This window comes from Rhinoderma darwinii, chromosome 3, assembly GCF_050947455.1.
Source record: "Rhinoderma darwinii isolate aRhiDar2 chromosome 3, aRhiDar2.hap1, whole genome shotgun sequence".
NCBI classification, from domain to species: domain Eukaryota; kingdom Metazoa; phylum Chordata; class Amphibia; order Anura; family Rhinodermatidae; genus Rhinoderma; species Rhinoderma darwinii.
The window spans coordinates 68,768,870-68,782,133 of NC_134689.1; the positions used below are offsets into that span (position 1 = coordinate 68,768,870).

General features: G+C 44.1%; 1 protein-coding gene across 11 annotated transcripts in view; it reads right to left on the reverse strand.

Moving 5' to 3' along the window:
* KCNIP1 (potassium voltage-gated channel interacting protein 1) overlaps nucleotides 1-13,264 on the reverse strand; it is a 1,275,893-nt gene that overhangs the window by 118,745 nt on the left and 1,143,884 nt on the right. The window contains exon 9 of one of the 11 annotated variants that reach the window (XM_075856393.1): nucleotides 9,831-9,959. The exons of the other annotated variants lie outside the window; for them this stretch is intronic. Coding sequence (XP_075712508.1) covers nucleotides 9,879-9,959 — 81 coding nt within the window. The 3' untranslated portion in view covers nucleotides 9,831-9,878. The remainder of the gene's footprint in view (nucleotides 1-9,830; nucleotides 9,960-13,264) is intronic. 11 annotated transcript variants of the gene reach the window in all.

The window sequence follows — 13,264 nt, forward strand, 5'->3', positions numbered from 1 at the left end:
AATTTTTCCGTCAATAGAGTGGTGTGAGGACTCATTTATTGCGGGACATACTGTAGTTTTTATTTGTAAAATTGTTTGTTACGTACAACATTTTGAGCACTTTTTCTTAACATTTTTTTAGAGCAAAAGAGGACCAAAAAAATTGAGATTTGGGCGTTTTAAATTCTTTATTATTTACGGCGTTCATCGTGTGAGTTAAATAACGGTATATTGTAATAGTTCGGACTTTTACGGACGCAGTGATACCAATTTTGTGTATTTTTTTTTTTTACATTGCTTTAGTGAAAAAATTGGGAAAAGATGATTATTTTGGACTTTGACACATTTTATTAGTTCCCCTAGGGGACTTGAACCAGCGACCATTAGATCGCAGGTATAATACACTGAAATACTAATGTATTGCAGTATATTGTCATTTTTACAGGCTCCTGTAACAGCTTGATCACTGTTCCTGTCCGTTAGTCCCGGGTGTCAGCTGTGATACACAGCTGACACCCACAACGTATGGCATGGGCTCAGCACGTGAGCTCGCTCCATACATACCCATCGCACACCACGACATGCTATTAAGTCGTGGTGCACGAAGGGGCTAATGTGCAATAGATGCTGCGGAGTGAATATTAAATTTTTCCACTGATATGCCATTTGAGTGCACAATATGTTGTGCCCAGTTTGTGATGCCGAAGACAAATACCTCATAAAATGTTAATCAGGTTCTCCCGGGTATGGAGATACCAGATCTATGGACATAAACTGCTGTTTGGGCATGCTATTGGGCTCATAAGAGAGGGAGCGCCATTTGTCTTTTTGGAGCGCAGATTTAGCTTGGTAGTATTTCTGTTTGGTGTTTTGCTGGTATTTCAGTTCATAATGTGGGTGCATATGTAATCTGTGCGGAGTACATCAGGGCATAATAAGAGGGTATAATAATGGGGTAAATAAATAATAATCCGCAGATGTGTGGCCGGTATCGCACTGATAAATGGTGCCTGATCTTATCCGCTTTTGGACACTCTGCACATTTTGCATCGCCATATTCTGTGAGCCAGACTTTTTTGCTTTTTCTCTCCAAAAGAGCTGTGTGAGGGCGTATTTGTTGCGGGACATTCAGTAGTTTTCATTGCTACCATTTTGGGGTACATGCTTTTTTTTTTATCACTTGTGACCAAACACAATAAATTCTGACAATGTTTTTTATTCTTTTTTTTTTTGCGGCGTTCACCCTGGGCTATAAATGAAAATATTATGTTATTCTGCGGGTCGATACGATTACGGCGATACCATATGTATATAGTTTACGTTTTGTAGTGTTTGCAAAATAAAATCACTTTTTTTATAAAATAATTTATTTTTTGTATCCCCATATTCTGAGAGCCATAACTTTTTTATTTTTCAGTCAAAAAAGCTGTGTAAGGGCTTGTTTTTTTGCAGGACGGGTTGTAGTTTTTATTGGTACTATTTTGGGGTACATGCAACTTTTTGATCACTTTTTATTGTTTATTTTGGGAGGGATGATGACCAAAAAATACTGATTCTGGCATTGTTTTTTACTTATTTTATTTTGTGTTTTTCACCGCGTGGGAAAAATAACATCATAGTTTTATAGTTTGGGTCATTAAAAACGTGGTGATACAAAATATGTGTACTTTTTAACGTGTTCATTTTTTTCCTATAATAAAAAACTTATTATAGGAAAAAAATGATTTTTTGTTTATGTAACATATAACTTTTCTTTTTTAACTTTTATAAAATATTTTTATCTTTTTTTTACTTTTTTTTTTTACTTGTCCCACTATGGGACTATTAGACTTGCAGCTCTGATCGCTGCTAGAATACATTACACTACCTATGTAGTGTAATGTATTCTAACTGTCATTGTGACGTGACAGTCACTGACAGGAAGCCCGAGGCTGGTCCTCATAGGCTTCTGTAAATGGCATATGTAATGCGTAATATAAATTAATTTTATTAACAAACGGATACAAACAAAGTTTAAAAGACGAGTCATACAATGTATAAAAGGCGTCAACCTATGCAGGATATATTTGTAGTACCATCAAGGTATGAACAAGCGAAATTTAGGCATATGAGATAAAAGCATATCAGAAATGTGTTAAGTATCCCTGAAATGCAGTAAATATACAGTGCGAGAAAAAGTGCTATGTGCAATATAAGGTGTTATTCTATATATAGAACACCATTAAGGTGTATGCAAATGTAACACACATGCAGGACATAGGCAGCAAGTCATCCGGGCCTTACAGCATAAATTTCAAACAGCCCTAGAAGGATTTAACCAAATGCCTAAATGAATAAAAAGTACATACCCAGGTTCAAAATCCCGCATGGAGGAGACGCCAATACCCGACGCGTGTTTCGGCAGTTGCCTTCGTCCGGGGGTGGTGTCATCCTGGCGGGGCCCTCCCTTTTGTACTAGGTGAACAAACGTGTAGTCCAATCATATGGAGCCATCAGAGGTGGAACAACGGCGAGAAGCCGGGGGTACAGAGATGGCTGCCTCCCCGCTTCCGGATCCGCGTCATCAGAGAGGATGTGAGCCGGCGATGTCTGGGTGTGTGTTATTGAGACAGTTGATAATGTGATAGGACGTTGGCAGAGGATGGTCAAAGAATAATAATAAATAAAGATGAAAAAGAACAAATTTATTTGGTGTGATGAAAATGAATACGACGGTCCAATAAAAGATAGGGGACCGATGTTTGATATAAATAAACAAACCAAGGAAAAAACAAAGAAAAAAGAGGGAAGAAACAGTAGACCGAAGTAGTCGTGAAGGGACAGTATATAAGATGAATTCGCTATATTGTGCTTATATATTAGGTGCATGCATGTCATAAAAAATTATATGCAGGCACAGAAAAAGGAAAACATAGTGTGCGCATGTGTCAGCGTACACGCTAAACCAAGTCTGCACTGACACATGAGCACATAACAACCAGTGAGTTAATCCCCACACGTGACCAGCACAATATAAGAATGTGCTCATGTGTCAGCGCACATGCGAAAAACGCATGCACATGGGCACGAGAGCACAGATAATGAAACCAATAGAAATAAATACAAAAACCACATAAAACATAACATAGTGTTGCAAAAAGCCCAAGCCACACACCAAAATTATGGCTCGGGAAGAAAAAATTATAAATCCTAGTCCATTCTCTTCACTTCTGTATCTTCCCACATCATTCGTGTATAGCCAAACAACCAATGCTAATGACAGCTGCATGTCTAGGAACCTTATAAAGAAGAAAAAGAACAAGGGAGGGTAGTTACCAATATAAAAGATAAAATATGACATTTAAAAACATAGACCCACAAGGAGTCAATGGTTATAGAAACTGAGCGAAATTCAAGGATTCGTTCAAACCAAATGGATGCATTGTCCCAAGGGTCCAAATCCACCGGGCTTCACATTGTGCCAATTTTTGTTTGATACTCCCTCCTCTTATATTGTTTACAATATGATCCATCCCTCTCACCTTCAATTGGGATGAATCACAGGAGTGATGCGTCTTAAAGTGTCGAGGTATTGGTTTTAGGACTTCCATAACAACCTCATCAGCTGCTCGTCTGATGTCAGACATGTGCTCTCTTACGTGTACCTTCAATTCCCTAGAAATGAGACCAACATATATTTTAGGGCATAGGCATATTGCATAATACACTACCACTTTTGTGGTTCATGTTATCGGATGCGTGATAGTGTTTGTTTTCGTGCCTGTCGCATTAACTTTAACTTAAGTATAAGGCACGTGGATGGGATAAGGGCCACTAAGTTTTTTCTCTCCATGTCAAATCTGGAAAGGCCCCTATGTGTGTTTTTGGCTAACCTATTGGAATATGCCTTAACAGACAATTTGTTTACATACAATGAACATTTCTACCTACAGCTCCAGGGAACGGCAATGGGGGCAGCATGCACACCTTTGTATGCCAATGTGTTCCTGGGGCTGTGAGAGAGAGACTTGTTGGCGAATGACCAGGATGATTCGATGGACCGATTCCTCTTTTGGGCTCGGTACATCGATGGCATCCTGGTCATTTGGAAAGGTACACCTTCTGAGTTGGACACTTTTATGGGTAACCTGAATAACAACAATCTCAACCTCAGGTTTACATACAAATTTGATAAGGAGTGCATGGACTTCCTACACATTAAACTGACCAAAGATACAAATGGTTTCCTACAAAGCAATGTATGTCGCAAAGAGACATCCGTCAACTCACTTTTGCACTTTTCCTCTTCCCATCCCCCACAGACAATCCAAGCTGTCCAGATTGGACAATTCTTGAGGATCATGAGAATATGCTCCTCCGATACACTTTTCGAGGTACAGGCAAAAGATCTAAAGAACCACTTTCTCAATCGTGTTTATAGCATGAGGTCCATCAAAAAAGCATATCATAGAGTGAAACATACAACCAGAGATGATCTTTTCCCAAAAAGAAGAACAGATACACAAATGCAGGTGAGATTCATAACCAATTACCATTCTAGGTGGCCACAGATGAGGGAAATTTTTAAACGGTATTGGCCAATACTATTAACAGATCCAACACTTGTAAATTACATCACCAGATATCCCAGAATCACAGCAAGACGCTCAAAAAACTTGAAGGATCATTTAGTGAGGAGTCACTATGATCCTATTAGAGTAAAATATCCCTTTGGGACTAAACGCCCCAAATGGGGGTGCACCCCCCTGTGGACATTGTGTCGCACGTCCTAATATTGAGAAAACAGCAAAGTTCTCTAACGTGACAGGCACAAAAACATACACTATCACGCATCCGATAACATGCACCACAAAAGCGGTAGTGTATTACGAAATATGCCCATGCCCTAAAATATATGTCGGTCTCACTTCTAGGGAATTGAAGGTACGCGTAATAGAGCACATGTCTGACATCAGACGAGCAGCTTATGATGTTGTTTTGGAAGTCCTAAAACCAATACCTCGACACTTTAAGACGCATCACTCCTGTGATCCATCCCAATTGAAGGTGAGAGGGATTGATCATATTGTAACCAATATAAGGGGAGGGAGTATCAAACAAAAATTGGCACAATGTGAAGCCCAGTGGATTTGGACCGTTAGGACAATGCATCCATTTGGTTTGAACGAATCCTTGAATTTCACTCAGTTTCTATAACCATTGACTCCTTGCGGGTCTATATTTTTAAATGTCATATTTTATCTTTTATATTGGTAACTACCCTCCCTTGTTCTTTTTCTTCTTTATAAGGTTCCTAGACATGCAGCTGTCATTAGCATTGGTTGTTTGGCTATACACGAATGATGTGGGAAGACACAGAAGTGGAGAATGGACTAGAATTTATACATTTTTCTTCCCGAGTGATAAATTTGGTGTGTAGCTTGGGCTTTTTGCAACACTGTGTTATGTTTTATGTTGTATGTTTGTATTTATTTCTATTGGCTTAATTATCTGTGCTTTGGTGCCCATGTGCATGCATTTTTCACGTGTGCGCTGACACGAGCACATTCTTATTTTGTGCTGGTCACGTGTGGGGATTAACTCACTGGTTGTTACATGCTCATGTGTCAGTGCAGACTTGGTTTAGCGTGTAAGCTGACACATGCGCACACTATGTTTTCCTTTTTCTGTGCGTGCATGTCATTTTTTATGACATGCATGCACCTAATATATAAGCACAATATAGCGTATTCATCTTATATACTGTCACTTCACGACTACTTCAGTCTTCGTTTTCCTTCCCGTCTCACTCCCCTGTTTCTTCCCTCTTTTTTCTTTGGTTTTTCCTTGGTTTGTTTATTTATATCGCACATTGGTCCCATATCTTTATTCAATATTGGACCGTCGTATTCATTTTCATCACACCAAATAAATTTGTTCTTTTTCATCTTTATTTATTCTTTTTCTTTGACCATCCTCTGCCAACATCATATCACATTATCAGCTGTCTCAATAACACCCACCCACACATTCATAGGTCGTGATATTTGCCTTTATTTATTGCCAAAACCCATTCTGCATCTTTAGCTGCTTACGTGGGTTCCAATCTGTGGGTCCCATAGGGAGGATGGTGCGCTGGCGGGGGGGGGAGTGGCTTACGCACCTTTCGACAGCTGTCCTCCATCGGGGCTGGATGTGGGTGGCGCTGTTAGACATCACCGGCTCACATCCTCTCTGATGACGTGGAACCGGAGGCGGGGAGGCAGCCATATTTGTACCCCCGGCTTGTCGCCGTTGTTCCACCTCTGATGGCTCCATATGATTGGACTACACGTTTGTTCACCTAGTACAAAAGGGAGGGCCCCGCCAGGATAACGCCACCTCCGGACGAAGTCATCTGCCGAAACGCGCGTCGGGTAATGGCGTCTCCTCCATGCGGGATTATGAACCTGGGTATGTACTTTTATTCATTTAGGCATTTAGTTAAATCCTTCTACTGCTGTTTGCAATTTATGTTGCAAGGCCCGGATGACTTGCTGCTTATGTCCTGTATGTGTGTTACATTTGCATACACCTCAATGGTGCTCTGTATATAGAATAGCACCTTATATTGCACATAGCACTTTTTCTCGTACTGCCAATTTACTGCATGTCAGGCATAGTTAACAGATTTCTGATATGCTTTTACCTCATATGCCTCAGTTTCGCTTGTTCATACCTTGATGTTACTACAAATATATCCTGCATAGGTTGACGCCTTTTATACATTGTATGACTCGTCTTTTAAACTTTGTATCTGTTTCTTAATAAAATTAATTTCTATTACTCATTACGTCTGTGTTAGTTTTTGACCATTTTTGTTTATAGGTTCCTATGTATGTTTTCGGTCAAAGCACCAAGTTATACTTGGTTTATATATGTGGTTATCTTCAATGGTATACAATCTTAACATAACTCTGTTTATTACATATTATTTACTGGCATATACATTATATTATTGTTCATTGAGATAGCCCATCAGCGCTTCATGTGTACAAATTGGTTGTATATTCTGTACATGGCAGCCCGGAAGCCATTGTCTGGCATCTGGTTGCCATGGGTACCATGACCAGCCCCTGTGATTTCACGTGGGTGCTGCTGATCTTCGCAAAACTCCTTAAATGCGGCGATCGCAATCGACCGCCGCATCCAAGGGGTTCAGAAATTGGTGGCGAAGGGCCGCTGATCGGCAACAGGTAATGCAGGGCAGACATCCTGCACAGTTAACCGCCACTGTGGTGTAGTGCCACACGGCGGTTAACTGTCAAAGTAGAAAGTTAACTGCATGTCAAGTTGCGCGAAGTTACTGCTCACCTTGACATGCAGTTACGTGAAGGTGCGGGAAGGGGTTAAACTTTCTTAATCCCTGGGCCCAGATGGATTTTCCAATGAATATTACAAACTTTTAAGTACACAACTATTACCACACCTTCATATCCTCATTAAAGGGGTTGGCCAGGAATACATTTTATTTCTATTTTAACCTAATGTGACATGTACAATTACTTTTTTAATATAATGTTTGTTTATATATGGCAGCGATACCTACTTATAATTTGCGGTCACATAGAGTACATTTTTCTTTTCCGGTGATGTTACGTGTTTTTGCTCTGCCAACACTTCCAACTGAACAAAGGCATGGCATGTCATCAACTACATTTACAGGCAGTGGGGTGGGCGTTTCATGACCTCTTCAGAGCTTCGCCTCTGGTCCCACTGCCTGTAGGCGTAGTTGATGACGCGCCGTGTCTCTACATAGCCGGAATTGCTGGCTGAGCAAAGGCACGGAGCGTCATCAATCGTAGTGCATGCCCGCTCCTCCTCCTGCATCATCTTCCAAACCTTCTCCTCCTTTACTCTTGGAGCTCCCGCACTGCCTGTAAAGGTAGTTGATGTTGCGCCGTGCCTCTATTCAGCCGGAAGTGATGGCTGATCAAAGATACGGAGCATCGTCTCTCCTAGTACACGCCCCTGCTCCTTATATTCTCTGATGTAGGAGGAGGGGTCGGCGTTGTTATTCCTCAATCTCCACGTGCCCCAATGGTTACATAAATACAGGGCCGATGGTGTTACATGACCCCCATCATCGCTGTATGTGACCCCCATCATCCCTGTGTATTAGCCTTCACATCCCTGTCTATTACCCTCCACATCCCTGTCTATCACCCTCCACATCCCTGTCTATTACCCTCAACATCCCTGTCTAGTACCCTCAACATCCCTGTCTAGTACCCCAACATCCCTGTCCATTACCCCCAACATCCCTGTCTATTACCCCCAACATCCCTGTCTATTACCCCTATCATTCCTGTATATAACTGCTATCATCCTGGTATAGGATGATGGGGGAAATACACAGGGATGATGTGGGTTGTATAAAGGGATGTTGAAGTTATACACAGGGGTGTTGGGGGTTATACACAGGTATGTTGGCGGTTATACACAGGGATGTTGGGGGTTATACACAGGGATGTTGGGGGTTATACACAGGAATGTTGAGGGTTATACACAGGGATGTTGGGGGTTATACACAGGGATGTTGAGGGTTATACACAGGGATGATGGGGTAATTTACATGGATGATAGCGGTTATATACAGGCATGTTGGTGTAATACATAGGGATGATGGCAGGTATATGCAGGGATGAAGGGGTTTATATACAGGGATCATGGAGTTATATCATCCCTGTGTATTACCCCATCATCAAGGCATATACCCTGTGATCACTGCGTATACCTCCAACCAGGGGCGTAGCTAGGGGGGGGCAAGCGGGGCATCTGCCCTGGGCGGAGTTCGGAGGGGGCGCCAGCGCCACCTCCTCCTGCACTATAATTGTACCTGTGTCGCAAGGACACAGGTACAATTAGAAGCAATGAATGACCGGGCACGTTCCGTGCCCGGCCATTAAGTGCCTCTCCACGAATGAAGCGACTGGTACCTTTTGTACCAGTGACGCTTCCGTCGATGAAAGGCGCTGACTGACTGGCAGGGAAAGTCATCCTGCCCAGCCAATCAGCGCCTTTCATAGACGCTGCGTTCAACCCCCTGGAGACCTGCGCAGAAGAGAGCAGGTCTCCATGGCTGCCGGACGGCGTGGGAGCAAGAATAAGGTGAGTTTGAATATTTTTTTTATTTTTTTTAAATTGCAATAGAAGTGTGTGGCTGTATCTGCGGGGGGGACTTTGTCTACACGGGGGACTTTATCTACGGGGGGTGTCTATCTACAGGGCTGGGCTATATACAGGGGGACTATATCTACAGGGGGGCTATATACAGGGGGACTATATCTACAGGGCTGGACTATATACAGGGGGACTATATCTACAGGGGGCTATATACAGGGGGACAATATCTACAGGGCTGGGCTATATACAGGGGGCAGAGGCGTAGCTAGGATCTCCAGCACCCGGGGCAAAGATTCAGTTTGGCGCCCCCCCCCAACCTCTTTCCCGACATCTCCTTCCCCCTCGCCGTGTTTGTTTTCTCTACCAATCGACGTGTAATTTCTTTTTATGTAATGCGAGCATAAAATTATTTGTACATTTCACAAGCAATATGGTTCTATACACAACACCAGAACCAAGCTCGGTACATATATACAGCCCCAGCACAAATATAGCTCAATTTAGTGCAACCCCTGCCGTATAGGTTTGTACGGCGTAAAACTACAGCTCCCAGCATAGCCCGAACAATGGTAAGGATATGCTGGGAGATGCCGTTTCACAAAAAATAAATCCTATCATAATCCTACCACCCATTATCTCGCTGCAGATCATACAGTGACTACAGTGCTGATTAGAGGCAGAATAAACATTTACATTAAGTGACTCACCGGTGACATCTCAGATTCTAGTTCTTTTTCTCCATTTGGTCCAGACCTCTATGATGACTTCTCCCGGTCCATTTCTGCAGTTTGCCGCTCACATGTCTTCAGCTTCTCACTTTTCCAACATTTCTGCACCTATAAATAAATATAAAGTTATCATTATACCACACACTACGCCCCTAACTATAATAGCGCCATACACTGCACCTCTAATTATAATAGCACCATACACCGTGTCCCACACACACTGTGCCCCCTGTAGATAGTGCCTGCCATAGAGCCCCCTGTAGATAGTGCCTGCAATAGAGCCTCCTGTAGATAGTGCCTGCCATAGAGCCCCCTGTAGATAGTGCCTGCCATAGAGCCCCTGTAGATAGTGCCCCCATATAGACCACCCCTCTATATAGTGTCCCACAAATAACTCCCTCTATAGTGCTCTACAGATAGCCCACCCCTGTATATAGCCCCCTGTAGATATAGCCCAACCCTGTATATAGAGCTCTACAGATAGCCCAACCATGTATGTAGCCCCCCTGTAGATATAGTCCACCCCTGTATATAGTGCTCCACATATAGTCCACCCCTGTATATAGTGCTCCACATATAGTCCACCCCTGTATATAGTGCTCCACATATAGTCCACCCCTGTATATAGTGTTTCACAGATAGCCCACCCCTGTATATAGCCCCCCCTTGTACATATAGTCCACCCCTGTATATAGCCCCCCCCTTGTACATATAGTCCACCCCTGTATATAGTGCTCCACTAGATAGTCCACCCCTGTATATAGTGCTCCACAGATAGCCCACCCCTGTATATACTATATACAAGGGTGAGCTATCTGTGGAGCACTATATACAGGGGTGGACTATATGTACAAGGGGGCTATATACAGGGGTGGGCTTTCTGTGGAGCACTATAGGGGGAGCTATTTGTGGGATACTATATACAGGGGTGGGCTATATCTACAAGGGGACTATATACAGGGGTGGGCTATATCTACAGGGGGACTATATCTACAGGGGGACTATATACAGGGGTGGGCTATCTACAGGGGGACCATATCTACAGGGGGACCATATCTACAGGGGGACCATATCTACAGGGCTGGGATATACACAGGGGGGCTATATCTACAGGGGTGGGCTATACACAGGGGGCTATATCTACAGAAGGGGGCTATATACAGGGGTGGGCTATACACAGGGGGGCTATATCTACAGGGGTGGGCTATACATAGGGGGGCTATATACAGGGGTGGGCTATATACAGGGGGAATATATCTACAGGGGGCTATATCTACAGGGCTGGGCTATATACAGGGCGACTATATCTACAGGGGGGCTATATACTGGGGTGGGCTATCTATGGAGCACCATATACAGGGGTGGGCTATATCTACAGGGGGCTATATACTATATAGCCCACCCCTGTATATGGTGCTCTATAGACAGCCCACTCCAGTATATAGCCCCCCTGTAGATATAGTCCCCCTGTAGATATAGTCCCCCTGTATATAGCCCAGCAGATATAGTCCCCCTGCATATAGCCCAGCCCTGTAGATATAGTCCCCCTGTATATAGCCCCCCTGTAGATATAGTCCCCCTGTATATAGCCCCCCTGTAGATATAGTCCCCCTGTATATAGCCCAGCAGATATAGTCCCCCTGTATATAGCCCACCCCTGTAGATATAGTCCCCCTGTATATAGCCCCCCTGTAGATATAGTCCCCCTGTATATAGCCCCCCTGTAGATATAGTCCCCCTGTATATAGCCCAGCAGATATAGTCCTCCTGTATATAGCCCACCCCTGTAGATATAGCCCCCCTGTAGATATAGCCCCCCTGTATATAGCCCAGCCCTGTAGATATAGTCCCCCTGTATATAGCCCAGCCCTGTAGATATAGTCCCCCTGTATATAGCCCCCTGTAGATATAGTCCCCCTGTATATAGCCCCCTGTAGATATAGCCCCCCTGTATATAGCCCAGCAGATATAGTCCCCCTGTATATAGCCCAGCAGATATAGTCCCCCTGTATATAGCCCAGCCCTGTAGATATAGTCCCCCTGTATATAGCCCAGCCCTGTAGATATAGTCCCTCTGTATATAGCCCAGCCCTGTAGATATAGTCCCCATGTAGATAGACACCCCCCGTAGATAAAGTCCCCCGTGTAGATATAGTCCCCCCGCAGATACAGCCACACGTCTATTACAATTAAAAAAAAATAAAAAAAAATTCAAACTCACCTTAATCCCGCTCCCACGCCGTCCGGCAGCCATGGAGACCTGCTCTCTTCTGCGCAGGTCTCCAGGGGGTTGAACACAGCGTCTATGAAAGGCGCTGATTGGCTGGGCAGGATGTCTTTCCCTGCCAGTCAGTCAGCGCCTTTCATCGACGGAAGCGTCATGTCGCTTCATTGGTGGAGAGGCGCTGAATGGCCGGGCACGGAACGTGCCCAGTCATTCATTGCTTCTAATTGTACCTGTGTCCTTGCGACACAGGTACAATTATAGTGCAGGAGGAGGGGGCGCTGGCGCCCCCCTCTGAACTGCGCCCGGGGCACATTCCCCGCTTGCCCCCCCCCTAGCTACGCCCCTGCAGGGGGACTATATCTACAGGGCTGGGCTATATACAGGGGGACTATATCTACAGGGGGGCTATATACTGGAGTGGGCTGTCTATAGAGCACCATATACAGGGGTGGGCTATATAGTATATAGCCCCCTGTAGATATAGCCCACCCCTGTATATGGTGCTCCATAGATAGCCCACCCCAGTATATAGCCCCCCTGTAGATCTAGTCGCCCTGTATATAGCCCAGCCCTGTAGATATAGCCCCCTGTAGATATATTCCCCCTGTATATAGCCCACCCCTGTAGATATAGCCCACCCCTGTAGATATAGCCCACCCCTGTATATAGTCCCCCTGTAGATATAGCCCCCTGTGTATAGCCCAGCCCTGTAGATATAGCCCACCCCTGTATATAGTATCCCACAAATAGCTCCCCCTATAGTGCTCCACAGAAAGCCCACCCCTGTATATAGCCCCCTTGTACATATGGTCCACCCCTGTATATAGTGCTCCACAGATAGCCCACCCTTGTATATAGTATATACAGGGGTGGGCTATCTGTGGAGCACTATATACAGGGGTGGACTATCTAGTGGAGCACTATATACAGGGGTGGACTATATGTACAAGGGGGGGGCTATATACAGGGGTGGGCTATCTGTGAAACACTATATACAGGGGTGGACTATATGTGGAGCACTATATACAGGGGTGGGCTATATCTACAGGGGGGCTACATACATGGTTGGGCTATCTGTAGAGCTCTATATACAGGGGTGGGCTATATCTACAGGGGGCTATATACAGGGGTGGGCTATCTGTAGAGCACTATAGGGGGAGTTATTTGTGGGACACTATATAAAGGG